Here is a 14,319-nt window from a genome sequence, read left to right as displayed (position 1 = left end):
GAGCCAAGCCGTTCGAGTTCCAAGGTACCACTGTGTCATGTCAGCACCTTGAATCTGATCCGAAAACAAACTGGCAACCAATGCAGCTGCTTTAAAACAAGGGTTATATGGAATCCCAGCCAGTAATCCAGCCACTGAGTTTTGGAGCCGTTGAAGTTTCCCGGTCGTCTTCAAGGGCGGCCCCACGTAGAGCGCGTTGCAGTAATCCATTCTGGAAGTTAGCAAAGCCAAGGTCAAATCCAGGAGCAGCCCCAAACTGCGAAAAAAAATTGGAAGCCACCCAGAATATTATTATTATTTTTTATTATTATTATTATTCTGAGGGGGTGCGACCCCATCCAGGGCAGGCCACCCCTCCCATCTCCTGCACTTGACAACTCAACTGTGCACTTGAAAAGGGTCTGCAGAGCTTTGCTGGTTTTGAAAGCGTCTCCTCTTTGCGCCGGAGACGTTGAGTTGCGAGAACGCACACCTTTTTATTTCCCTTTTTCTCCTTCCCTCCCAGGCTGGGGAACATCGCGGAGGTGGACCTGGGCATCGCCCCTCCCGTGATGAAGAACTTCAAGGAGTTCCTCCTCTCCTTGGACGATTCCGTCGACGAGACGGAAGCCGTCAAGCGCTACAACGACTACAAGCTGGACTTCCAGCGCCAAAAGATGCAGGACTTCTTCCTGGCCCACAAGGATGAAGAGTGGTACGTCTCTCGTGGGCTGGGCCTTCCTGCCTTGGACGGGGCGGGGGAGAGGCGGGAGGTGGAGCAAGGAGAGGTCTGCTTCCCTCAGGGATGTGTATCTGTAGTTATGCGTGACTGGCAACCTAAATAAGAGGCCTTCAGAGCGGAAGATAATTCAGTAAGCAGTTGGTAGATATGTCAGGCGTTAGAAGGCTGCCGCTGCCTGGCCTTCCGATGGGTGTAGCTTGCTGGAATGCTCAGGGCTTTAAATGACTTGTGTGAGTTAAAAAAAATCAGTGTGGCACGAAGTCTCCAGCTAATTGAAAGAATATTCTGCACATATCCCTGTGAAGTCCTTGCAGCTTTTCTCCATGGGGTATATGAGCCCCATCCCAGACACACACAGGCAGGCTAGAAGAAGAAGCACGCACACATCCATTCTGGGTGCTGGCCTTGTTCCTGAGGCCCCCCCTCCCATAAATAGGCCCCCCTTTCCCCTTGGACTGCCAGATTCGGGTGCTAATTCACCCTCCCTAGTCTACGTTTCTAGTTTACAGATAGCAGAGCAGCGTTAGTGAGTGGGAGAGCTCTGTTACAACCAGCGCAGCCAATGAAATCAACCAGCTGTTCCCAGCATATTCAGCTCCGGCTCCCCCAGCCTGTTGCCTTCCGGGTGTTTTGGACCACAGTTCCCATCATCCCTCATCCGAGCCGGCTGCGCCCCTTGTCTGAAGCACCTCGAGGTTGCCAGGTTGGAGTTGGTTGGTTTAGTTGAAGCAGCGGACTTTGACTTGGCGCGCTCAGGTGTGCTCTACGAAATGTAGAAACTGCTTAGAAGGATGTGGTGGTTCAGGGGGTCAAAAAGAAATGCTGAGGAATACTGAACGTGTGGAAATACGGACGAGAGAGGTGGGAAATGAGAGACGTGTAGAAACCCCGCCTCTCTGGAAGTCTTTGTTGTTCTCCTCCCATCTTCATCACCTACGTACCGTCTTTGCTCCCTTGACATGTTTTCCACTAGTTCTGTTTCGCATCAGTAAGCATAAAAACTTCCTCCACCACCGGCTGGGTTCACACATGACTCATTTAGCGTGTGTGTGGCTTGTTAGAAGTCCCAAGCCCAGCATACTAACCATGGTTTGTTCTCTGGCAGCAGACCGCAACGTGAAGCTGCGGCTTGTTGCTGGCTTGTAAACCATGGTTTATTATGGTCTAACCCCAATGATCTTGATTGACCCCTACCCTAGATGCTCTCCAAGCTACAAGGCAAGCGCAGCTGGGGAGCAAAGCAAGCTTTGGAGAGAACAAACCATGGCTTGTTGTCACGTGGTTCATCGAACAAACCATGGTTTAGCAATGTGTGCGAACACAGCCGTGATTATCTGAATCCAGGTGGTAATGAGCTGTTTTGCACCCACTCCCCTCCTCTCACTTGCAAAATGCAGCTTTTCATCATTTAGATGTCTTGTGCTTTTTCCTAATTCCTGTCTTCTTCTCAGCTGACTTGCTTGTGTACTAAATACTTTCAGAATTCCAGTTTGGAAACCCCAGTTCCTCTTTTACTTGGGTTCTCTGCTCAATAGCTCCAGCAGCTTGTTTGCCTGCTGTTAAAAGCGCACGCACGCTTTCCAGCAGAATCCTTGAAAACTGAGCAAACGCAAAATAAAATTGAGAAAGAAAACTGCCAGCCACTAGTCAGGGGAAGCATCCTTGTATTGATCTTGTTAATTATCTGCTGCATTTATATCCCACTTATTTTATCCGAAGAGCTCAAGGGGAAATGTTCATGGTCCTCCCGCCTCATTTAATCCCCACTGTAACCCTGCAGCATAGGATAGGCTGAGAGGCAGTAACTGGCCCCCAAGGGCCGAATGGGAGGATTCGAACCCTGGTCTCTGCCAGGTTCTAGTGCAACAACTCTACTCTGCTTTTGAGGGCATGTGTGGGTGGGGCTTGGCCCATCGGATGAGGACGTTTCTGGGTTTTTTGTTTTAGTTTCTACAGAGCACGACCGCAGCTGCTATTATTGAACCATCCGAAATCAGTTTACCAGGTTGGCAGGATAGGTGGAACAGGCTTCAGGTCAGGCCTATGGAGAACTGGGAGGGTTAGTGAGGGTTGCTCCAGGGCAAGGGAAGGAGGCTGGGGGCGAAAGGTGGCCTCTGGGTGGACGTGGCCGAGATTGTTTGCGTGCCTGGGGAGCGGAGGGCCACTTTGCTGCAGCGCTGGATGGGGGAATCTCAGCAAGGGGAGTCGGCTGTGTGTGGTTCCTCTCCCCTAGGCGATTGGGTATCTAACACAGCTGTGTCTCTCTCTGTGTGTGTGTGTTCACTTTTGACCATTTTAATTTCCTTTGATAGACTTGAACTTCTTTCATTTTTGTTAATTGGTTGTTGACTGTAATAACTTGGCCTTTTCTCCCCTCCTCCCAAGAACCTCTCACAGGAGACTCCAAAAACCATCCGTCCTCAGCCTGGAGAATCCATAAATAAGCAAAACAAACCAAAGAGCCTTGAATGTGCTTTTTTTTTTTCAATTTTACCCCCTTCCTCTCTCCGCTGGTGGTGGCGATTTTTTTTTTCTTCCTCCGTAGCGCAGACAGTCAGGGTCTTCACTGTGCACAATGCAGTGACTAGCTGAATGTGAGTTGGCAGGATGTAGGCAGAGCAGGGCGAAATCGCAGGCACCAGAGCCTCCTCTCTCTTTTGTTTTTGTTTTTACGAAGTCCTGCGGCCCAGCGAGAGAGAGAGAGAGAGATTTTCCAATCTTTTGGGGTTAAGCCCGTGCTGCTTTTTTCTTAAAAAATCCGCCGAAGAAAACTCTCTTCGCTTGGAAGGCTCGGAGTGTGACTCCTCTCAGTGTATGTATGACGTGTTCTGTCTTCTTAAATCAGAGCTGAGAGCAAAAAAAATAAAAACCTAAAACGCATATCTTGTATTTGCAAAAGAAAGAGAAAAAAAAAGACTGTAGAAGGCGTGTTTTGGATTTGGTTGTATTAATTTCCACCCTTCCCCTTTTTAACTGCCTTCCCCCATCGAAGCTGCTTTTACATCTCTCCCCCCCCCCATCTCCAAATCCTGAGAGCGTATCGTGTCCCAAATAGGGCGAGGCAGGATTGGGCCAAAGGGAGAGAACGGCATCCTGTACTCACAGTAGCTGAATGCCCCAAAGAACCTAGGAATCTAGGTAGACAGGCTGTGGAGGCTGCAGTTTCCGTAAGAGGGTAAGGAAAGCTTTGCTGGATGAGGCTCATAGCGTCCCCTTCTCAGGTGCCCATTAAGAGAAACCAGCAAGCAGCAACTCCCCCTTCCTGTTGTTTCCAGCAACTGGGATTCAAAAGCACCGCTTCCTCCAACCGTGAAGGCAGAGCGCAGCTGTTGTGGCCAGCAGCCTTCGACAGCCCTCTCCTCCACGAAAATGGAGTAAACGGCTGCCTCACAAGCAGGGACCCCCAGATCTCCCCGCAGAGTTTGACCTCTTTGGCAGAAGCGACCCCCTTGGAGCTAGCCCACCCCACACTCTGAGCTGGGGGGCGGGCTGAGGCTTTCTTCAAACAGGGTTCTAGTTCCTTATTACGCATTTGCGGACAAAAGAGGGCTTTCTGTCCCTGCCTGGCAGGCGAGGCTTGGGGTGTGGGGACATTTTAGCAGTGGGGCATTTTAGCATGGCAGCCATGCCCTGGCAATGGCGGAGGACCAGACCAGGGGAGGCTGGAGGAGAAGCCTGTGGCAAGCCTTGAGAGTGAGGCAGGAGGGGCCTGGAATAGTTGTTGCTGCTGCTGCTGCTGCTGTTATTATTATTACAATTTATGACCTACGTTTCACTCCTAAAGTCCCAGGGCTTGCAGGGCGTGACAATGAAAACCCAATCCAAGGTGCTTGTGTCGGTGTTTAAAGTTACCTGAAAGGTCGCCTCCTTCCCTACAGACCCCTTCGGGTGCCAGGATCTGCGGAGAGGTCCCTCTTGGCAGTTCCTCCACCCTCAGAGGCTCAGGGTAGGGGTGACCCAGGGGGAGAGGGCCTTCTCTGTGGTGGCCCCTAAGCTGTGGAATTCCCTTCACTGTGATGCTCCCGGCGGGTGCTGAAGACGCCCCTTTTTCCCCTGGCGTTCGACACTTGAGGCGTACATTTTTAGGACCCGCCTTCCCTTTGCGGTGGCTAAGTAGATTTGATAACCACAAGCTTTCTCTGGGATAATAATAATAATAATAATAATAATAATAATAATAATAATTAATAATAATAATAGTGGAAGGCGGGGAATAAACTTGACAACAGCAGCAGCAGCAGCAACAAACTAAACCCAAAGAGAGAAAGGGAAAGGATTCTGAACCGAGCCAAGTTGTCGAGGAGTAAGAGGCCCTTTCTTAGACCAAAGCAGTCTCCCCGAAGCACCCACTCTGCAAAGAATCTCGCTGGCACACCCGCCTTCCCTGTGGCGGGAGACAGCGAGCGAGCGGCGCCCCTTTTTGCTGAGTTGGGCTTTGGCCTGGCCTGCCAGCGACCGAGAAATTCCTCAAGCAGCGCCTCCCCCCCCCCCTCTACACTTCCATTTCCACAGAAACCAAACCAAACATAAAAGGCACCTGGAGTTTCCTCCCTCCTTCCCTCGCTTTGCATGTGTGAATTAGCGACCGAGAGGGTCGTGCTTCCCTTTCCCTTTCTCCTGGCTAACGCATTTCTTCCCCTCCCCTCCGCCCCTCCTTTTCTGTCTCTTTCTCCTGCCCCTCCCCGCCCCCCGCCCTTCTGCTAATTTGGGTTCCGTTCAGGTTCCGGTCCAAATACCACCCGGACGAAGCCGGCAGGAGGAAGCAGGAGTCTCACAACGCCCTCCAGAACCGCCTGAACGTCTTCCTCTACCTCATGGACAACGGCTGGTTCGAAAACTTGCAGCTGGAGATCGACAAGGCCAACGCCATCATCAAAGTCTTGGATGCCGGTACAGTTGCTGTTCTTGTCGTCGTCGTCCTCCTTGCATATATCTATTTGTAACAAAAAGCAACAGAAGCCAGAACGATGCAGAAGTGCAGTGAAGCCACACATATATGGACAGATTTCCGTGCCAAAATCCCACGTAATAAGTTAATATCTCAAAGTTCCGAGTAGCACAGACCACCTTTCTCAAGAAGAAAACACTCTGTTTCCCTCTTCTTCTCACCATATACAGTGGTACCTCGGGTTAAGCACCATATTTTTCGCTCTATAAGACGCTCTATAAGACGCACCAGACCACAAGACGCACCTAGTTTTTGGAGGAGGAAAACAAGAAAAAAAAATATTCTGAATCTCAGAAGCCAGAACAGCAAGAGGGATCGCTGCGCAGCGAAAGCAGCAATCCCTCTTGCTGTTCTGGCTTCTGTGATAGCTGCGTAGCCTGCATTTGCCCCATAAGACGCACACACATTCCCCCTTACTTTTTAGAAGGGAAAAAGTGAGTCTTATAGAGCAAAAAATACGATATTTATTTGTAACGAAAAGCAACACAAGCCACAACGATGCAGAAGTGCGGTGAAGCCACACTTCTACAGACAGATTTCCATGCCAAAAATCCACGTAATAAGTTAATATCTCAAAGTTCCGAGTAGCACAGACCTCCTTTCTCGAGAAGATCATGAAAAGACTCTGTTTCCCTCTTCTTCTCACCATATACAGTGGTACCTCAGGTTACATACGCTTCAGGTTACAGACTCCGCTAACCCAGAAATAGTGCTTCAGGTTAAGAACTTTGCTTCAGGATGAGAACAGAAATCGTGCTCCGGCGGCGCGGCGGCAGCAGGAGGCCCCATTAGCTAAAGTGGTGCTTCAGGTTAAGAACAGTTTCAGGTTAAGAATGGACCTCCGGAACGAATTAAGTACTTAACCCGAGGTACCACTGTACTTAATTCGTTCTGGAGGTCCATTCTTAACCTGGAAACTATTCTTAACCTGAAGCACCACTTTAGCTAATGGGGCCTCCCGCTGCCGCTGCACGATTTCTGTTCTCATCCTGAAGCAAAGTTCTTAACCCGAGGTACTATTTCTGGGTTAGCGGAGTCTGTAACCTGAAGCATATGTAACCTTAGGTACCACTGTATGCAACCTTAGCCAGATATACAACGTCCCAGATTGCAGTTACCCATGCTCTCATGATTGGTGTTCTCATCCCCCCTCCCCCCGTCCAGTTTTGACAAATAATTCTGGCTGCAGTTAAGAGACGTTGCAATAATTCCCTGTCCTCTGTTAGTGCTATTTCCTTAACATAACCAGATAGCAAAATTAGAGGATCCATGACTAAAGTAAATCCAGTTATTACTTCAACAGTAGGGTTCGATTTACCTGATTTTGCCTTAAGATTTCTAGTGGAGGAGAGTTTTTGCTTTGGGTGCCCAAAAGGCCATTGCGTCTGTCCTCATCACAAGCCAAAGCCTGCTTCACCTCCAGGCTTGACTACTGTAACTCGCTCTACGCGGGGCTGCCCTTGAAGCTGACCCAGAAACTCCAGCAGGTGCAGAATGCCGGGGCAAGGCTCCTCACGGGGTCCTCGCCCCAGGATCACATTCATCCAGTGCTTTACCAACTGCACTGACTCCCGGTGGAGTACAGGGTCAGGTTTAAGGTGCTGGTTTTCACCTTTAAAGCCATATGCGGCCTAGGACCCAGGTACCTATGGGAGCGCCTCTCCTGGTATGCCCCGCGGAGGACCTTAAGGTCCACAAATGACAACACCTTGGAGGTCCCGAGCCTCAAGGTGGTTAAATTGGTCTCAACTAGGGCCAGGGCCTTTTCAGCACTGGCCCCGACGTGGTGGAACGCTATGTCACAAGAGACCAGGACCCTGCGGGATTTGACATCTTTCCGCAGGGCCTGCAAGACAGAGCTGTTCCGCCTGGCCTTTGGTTTGGACTCGGTCTGACCCTTATGTTTCCCTCCCCTTTTATGGTCTTGATTTATCGGCTACTTTAAAATGAGGCTGCTTTTTAAATTACATTACCTGTATTTTAAATTGGGTTCCCCTCCCCTCTCTTTTTCCCCTATTACATTTTTACTGTGATTATTTATTGGCGTTAGCCACCCTGAGCCTGGCTCTGGCCGGGGAGGGCGGGGTATAAATAAAATGTATTATTATTATTATTATTTTACTCGAGACACTTAGGCGTTGACATATTTTTAATCTTCTAGGCTGCCGGTTTTAATTATCTTTATAAACAGTTGTGAAGAAAGGTGGTGGCCGCCTGGGGTCCATGTAGATCTTTTGCTGAGTTCGAAAGCTGCTGAACCCCCCAGAATTGCCTCCACATGCCATAGTTAAGAGCCTGTCAGGGCCTTGACGGTGGTGGCTCCCTCTCCCCCTGCAGCCGTCATTAAGATGGAAGGCGGGACTGAACATGACCTGAAGATCCTGGACCAGGAGGAAGAGGAGGAGCGTCAGGAGAAGGCAGAGCCCGGGAAGAAGGAAGAGAACCGGCTGCAGGAGCTGGACCGCAAAGCCTCGGAGAAGGACGACAAGAAGGAGGAGGCCAAGAAGGTAGGCCCTGGGGAGGCGGGTGCCATCCTGGCTGGGTCTTCCTTGCTGCTGCCAGCTGGGCAGGGGTGTCTGACGTGCCTCCCTGCTCTGTCCTAGGCTGGCGACGAGGAAGCTGTCGAGGAGAAGGCGAAGAAGGCCTCGGAAGAGGAGGAGAAGAGGGCTGAGAAGAAAGAGGAGGCGGACAAGGAGGCCAAAAAGGTGCGGGGCGCTCCATGCTTCTCTTCATTGAATCAGGGCAGGCGGGAAGTGGATGAGCTGCCAGAGTAGGGAGTGTGCGGAGGCAGGTCTGTGCCGTGCTGGAGGTTAGATAGGTGGGAGGGACGCGGGCGGCGCTGTGGTCTAAATAATAATATAATAATAATTTATTATTTATACCCCGCCTATCTGGCTGGGTCCTCCCAGCCACTCTGGGCGGCTTCCAACAAAACACTAAAATACAGTAACCTATTAAGCATTAAAAGCTTCCCTAAAGAGGCCTTTAGATGTCTTCTAAAAGTTTGGTAGTTATTTTTCTCTTTGACAACTGGTGAGAGGACGTTCCACAGGGCGGGCGCCACCACAGAGAAGGCCCTCTGTCTGGTTCCCTGTAACTTGGCTTCTCGCAGCGAGGGAACCACCAGAAGGCCCTTGGAGCTGGACTTCAGTGTCCGGGCAGAACGATGGAGGTGGAGACGCTCCTTCAGGTATACTGGACTGAGCCTCTTGGGCTTGCCGATCAGAAGGTCGACGGTGCGAATCCCCGTGACGGGGTGAGCTCCCGTTACTCAGTCCCAGCTCCTGCCGACCTGGCAGTTCGAAAGCACGTCAAAGTGCAAGTAGATAAATAGATACCTCTGTGGTGGGAAGGGAAACGGCATTTCCGTTGCACCAGAAGCGGTTTAGTCCTGTTGGCCACATAACCCAGAAAGCTGTCTGTGGACAAACGCCGGCTCCCTTGGCTGATAAAGCGAGATGAGCACTTCAACCCCAGAGTTGCCCTTGGACTTAACCGTCCAGGGGTACTTTACCTTTTTATATATATATATAGATGGGGGGGAACAAACCTCCCTGCCTCTTTAAAGAAAGGCCAAGCGTTATTCCAGGAGTAAATGGTGCAAAGGAAGCGGGAGGAAACAAGAGCATTGTTGGGTCAGACCAAAGGCTCCCTCCTTCTTCTCTTTTTGTCAGCCAGCGAAGGATACCTTATTCTAACAGGCCTTTTGCAAGCTGACTGTTTTCAATTAAAGAAAGGGCTTTGAAGTAACGCCACGCTGTTCTCATCACCTGTGTTTTAATAGACCTGCCTTTTATATGTATTTTAAGTCTCTCGTAGTTTAACTATTTATAATAATAATACTTTATTATTTATACCCCGCCCATCTGGCTGGGCTTCCCCAGCCACTCTGGGCGGCTTCCAAAAAAATATTAAAATACTGTGATACATCAAACATATTTCCTAACGGGTCTCTCTTAAGACGTTTTTATCCGTGTTGCGATAATTTGTGGCAAGCCGCCCCTGAGGCGGGGAGGCGGGATTTAGAGATAATGATGATAATATGCCCCAGAAACGAGATTTTTTTGGGGTAGGATTGACTGCTTCCTTTCTCCCACCCCTCCCAGATCGGCCACAAACACAAACGGAAGCGCAGTGGAGACGACAGCTACGACGAAGGCAGCGTTTCTGAATCTGACACAGAGTCAGAAGGCGGGCGCCCCGAAGAGGAGGACAAGGAAGGTGGGTGGAGAGGTCCAGTAGAAAAACAACAACGAATGGATGTACTGTATTTTTCCGTGTATAAGACGCCCCTGTGTAAAAGACGCCCCCTATTTTGGGGAGAGGGCTCCAAATTAAGAAAATGGAGGGAGGATTGCCCAGAGTTGTTGAGTTTTGGGGGGGCAGAGTTATTGAGCTTTCCCCCCCCAAAATAATATTTATTATTTTCAGTAGATAAACATAGTAAAGAAATAAAAGATTAACAATAATAAAAACAAACAAAAAAGAAAAGAAAAAGAGGGGGGAAAAGATACATAGAACATATTACCACTTAATTAATTAAAATTAAGTACCATCCATCTTCATAAACATAGTATTTGACTTCCTCGAATCTCTTCCATCCGAATTTCTTAGTAATTATATGTAGCAGTTTCCAATATCAGTGTTTCAAAAGACCATATCACAGTCCTATTCATGTTACATAGCTTTCCTTATCGTACATTTTCTTATTTATAAATTTAATTCCATTTTAATCCTAGGCCTAATTGTTTCTTTCAAGTGGTTATATATCTTTAATATTACAATATTTATTCAAATAGTCTTTAAATTTCTTCCGGTCTTCTTGATGTTCCTCTTCTTTCTGGTCGCGGATTCTCCCGGTTTTTTGGGGGGACTCCAAATTAAGAAAATGGAGGGGGGATTGCCCAGAGTTGTTGAGCTTTTTAAGGGGGGGTTGCCAAAAATCGCTCACCTGCCTGACATACGTTGCCACTCACACGCGTTGCAAAACCCACCTATCGCCCGCCAAATAGCTGCAGTGACAGCCAATCGACACCAGCCCTTGCTGCAGCCACCAATAACACTCCCAATAGCCGCTGACAATCTCCGGCTCCCGGGAGCAACCAATCCCACGTCCCCACTATGCGCTATCCGTGTATAAGACGACCTCCTGTTGTACATCTGACTGGGTCCGGTACACTCCCACCGCTCCAGAATTCCCAGCCAGTAGCAGAGCGGCAGCATGTGCTTGATGTGTGCGTTAAGAGAAGAGTCCACACGCTGTTTCTTTCTATACTAAACAGCTTTATTTACATCGGACAGATAAAACACACAATCCCGTCAGAGACCGGAGACCTGGCGCGCGTCTCTGACTCTTCTCCGTGAGAAGTGAAAGTATCACACAGACAAAGAACTCAGCTGTAGGAAGCTCCCCCCAGATGCAGGACACATAGAGGTTAACCCCATAAATACCCCCCCCTTTGTCATAATTTTCTAAGAAAAAACACTCGTCTTGTACACGGAAATGTGCGGTACAGTGGTGCCCCGCAAGACGAATGCCTCGCAAGACAGAAAACTCGCTAGACGAAAGAGTTTTCCGTTTTGGAGGTGCTTCGCAAAACGAATCTCCTATGGGCTTGCTTTGCAAGACGACAATGTCTTGCGAGTTCCTGCTGGTTTTTTTTCCTCCCCCCCCCCTTTTCTAAGCCGCTAAGCCGCTTATCAGCTGATCCGATCAGCAGATAAGCCGCTAATCCGCAAATCCGTCAATGGGCTTGCTTCGCAAGACGAAAAAACCGCTAGACGAAGAGAATCACAGAACGGATTCTTTTCGTCTTGCAAGGCACCACTGTATACATTTAAGATGCGTGAGCAGTGAAAGGAAGGATTGGAAAGCCGTATTGTGAAAGGGCGTTTGCCCTGGCGCTCAGTTCCACCTTGCTGGCATACCGCTATGGCCATCTGGTCGGACGCTGTGAGGACAGGGTGCCGGACTAGATGGCCTCATCCTGCAAGCCCGTCTTACCTTCTTACGTTTAGAGGTCTCCAAATTAGAAAAGAGCAAAGGGTTTTGCCTCTGTGGCTTTGCTGAAGCCAGAGATAAGCCTCTGCAGCCTGAGCTGTTTCTTTCCTGAGTCTGGTTTTTTTTATATATATAAAAAAGTGTTGCCTCTGGTAAACCAAAGCTCCAGTTCTTTGGACCTAGAGATGCAGGGGTTTGTTTGCTTGTTTGTTTGTTTGCTTGCTTGCTTCATGAGATGTGTAATTCCAAGAAAAAAGCACACCAAGAACTCAGGCCAATGTAAGTTTCAATAGTGGGAGTGGTCCCTACTCACAATTCAATTCTGACAAGAATTACAAACTCAAGTAGAGATTACAAACTCTAACCGAGATCTCAAACTCATAAAGACACGTATAACACAATAATTTGTTAGAAAGATTTTCTCTTTTTCACTCTGTTAGAGTTTGCAATCTCTACTTGAGTTTGTAATTCTTGTCAGAATACATATTTTTGAATGGATTAGTTTTTGTTACTATCGACTATTGACTTGTCAGTAGGGACCACTCCCACTACTGAAACTTACATTGGCCTGAGTTCCTGGTGTGCTTTTTTCTTGAGATGTGTAATCCGGCAGCTCGCAAGAGTCAGCCTGCTCTTCCGACGCCTTGGGATTCGCAATTCCCTCGCCGCCGGTTAGCCGGAGGAAATCCGCCCCAGAGGCCTTGCTCAGAGTTCTTTGCCGCCTCTTTTTTGCAGACAAGAAGCCGAAGGAGGAGAAGGCCGGGGCGGCAGCAGGGGCAGCCGGCGCGACAGCGGGGCCAGCGAAGGAAGGCGGCGAGGAGCCCCCCAAAGCCAAGGAGAAGGATGGGGAGCCCAAGCCCCGTCCCCTGCACAAGACCTGCTCCCTCTTTGTGCGGAACATCGCCCCCAACATCTCCCAGGCAGAGATCGTGGCGGTGAGTGGAACCCAGCTTCTCTCGATAGTGGCGCTGCAGGGAAGAGCAGGTGTCTCTGGGGTGGGCTGTGAGACCCTAGGAGGCCCCTCCAGGGAGAGGGCAGGCTTGGGAAGGCTTATAAGGAGCATAGGTAAGTCAGGCCAATGGGGAATCTTGTCTGTTTCATTAATAATATTATTGTACCTAGCTTAGTGATGTCGACACTGGCTGGCAGCTGTGGCTCTCTGGGTTCTAGGCTAGGTGTATTCTCAGCCCTGCCTGGAGCTACCAAAGGGGAGGAGAGAGTCTGGGACCTTCTGCATGCAGAGCAGCTGCACTGGCACTGAGCCCTTTTGGATATACCATATTTTTCACTTCGTAAGACGCACTTTTTTCTTCCTAAAAAGTAAGAGGAAATGTCTGTGCGCCTTATGGAGCAAATGCGTGGTCCCTGGAGCCGAATTGCCCAGGGAGAAAAGCAGATCATGCCTTTTTTGTGAAAGAGGGAAGTGGGTGTTGAAATAAAGTCGCTGATGGTTTGCCAATCGGGGAGAGAGATAAGGGACGCTAGAGATAAAGGAGGCTGCCTGGGAGGGGGGAGGTAAAGACAGCAAACTTGCAAAGGGGGGAAACAGGAAGACTAAAGCAATAAGGAGAGAAATTAGAAGAAAAGGAGAGGCAAAAAACTGCTCCAGCTAAGGAAAAGACACTAAGGCAAGCAAGAGGGAAGGGAGTGTTGAAAGGAAACAGCTGGTCTGTGGGATCGGGAGAGAGATAAGGGGGGAGGTAAAAGCCCATGGATCCTCAGGATTTTTGCATTGGGTCACCCCAAATTCACCATCAGATCACATAGCATGTCCATGGCTGCAGCCTGCACCAAAAAAACCCACGCATCCACTGTTTCGTGGGGCCACAGTGGTGCAAAAACGTGGTTACAAAGCACGGATCCACATGGATCCTCAGGATTTTTGCATTGGGCTACCCCAAACTCACTGTCAAATCACACGTCTGTGGCAACAGCATGAACCACAAATATCATACATCCACTGTTTTGTTCAGAATATTTTTTTTCTTGTTTTCCTCCTCTGAAAACTAGGTGCATCTTATGGAGTGAAAAATACGGTATATGGTGCTCAGAGCTTTCCAGACAGCCTCCCTCCCTCCTTTCAGTAAACCTGGCCTCTCTTTTCCCAGCACACTCTGGCAGGGGGCAGACAATCAGCAGTGGTCAGTTGGGCGGCTTGGGGCCAGTCACTGCCTCTTTCAGCCTAAACTACCCCGCAGGGTTGTTTTGATGACAAAACAAAGAGGCAGGGACAGGCGTATACCGCCTCCAGCTCTTGGTGGGGTATCAATGTAAGAAACGAGTGGATTGTAGGGTTGTAGAAGAGCTGGAAGGGACCCCGGAGGACCTCTAGCCCAACCCCCTGTAATTCAGGAATCACAGCTGAAAAGTCTTTGACAGCCACCCAACCTCTGTCCAAAGGCCCCCAACAAAGGAGAGCCCACCACCTTCCGAGGGACCCTGTTTCGCTGCCGGGCGGCTCTTGCCACCAGAAAATTATTTCTGATGTTTAGCAGAAACATTTGAATCAATGGGTTCGAATCCTAAGACGGGCTGCCCTTCTGTGATAGAGGAGCTGACTTGGCAAGGTTTCTTCTTCTGGGGCCGGGGGTTGAGCAGGGTTTTCTGCTTTCTAATAAACGAAAATCTGCCCTCATTCCCTTATGGGGG

General features: G+C 49.4%; 1 protein-coding gene across 2 annotated transcripts in view; it reads left to right on the top strand.

Moving 5' to 3' along the window:
• SRRT (serrate, RNA effector molecule) overlaps positions 1-14,319 on the top strand; it is a 36,637-nt gene that overhangs the window by 8,026 nt on the left and 14,292 nt on the right. For both annotated transcript variants that reach the window (XM_081167800.1, XM_081167801.1), the window contains exons 5-10: positions 506-694; positions 5,442-5,611; positions 8,007-8,176; positions 8,273-8,374; positions 9,776-9,890; positions 12,406-12,605. In XM_081167800.1, the coding sequence (XP_081023926.1) occupies positions 506-694; positions 5,442-5,611; positions 8,007-8,176; positions 8,273-8,374; positions 9,776-9,890; positions 12,406-12,605 (946 nt within the window). The remainder of the gene's footprint in view (positions 1-505; positions 695-5,441; positions 5,612-8,006; positions 8,177-8,272; positions 8,375-9,775; positions 9,891-12,405; positions 12,606-14,319) is intronic.

The sequence above is a fragment of the Podarcis bocagei genome, assembly GCF_964188305.1.
Source record: "Podarcis bocagei genome assembly, chromosome: 13".
Taxonomy (NCBI): Eukaryota; Metazoa; Chordata; class Lepidosauria; order Squamata; family Lacertidae; genus Podarcis; species Podarcis bocagei.
This window is presented reverse-complemented; position numbering and strand designations above follow the sequence as displayed.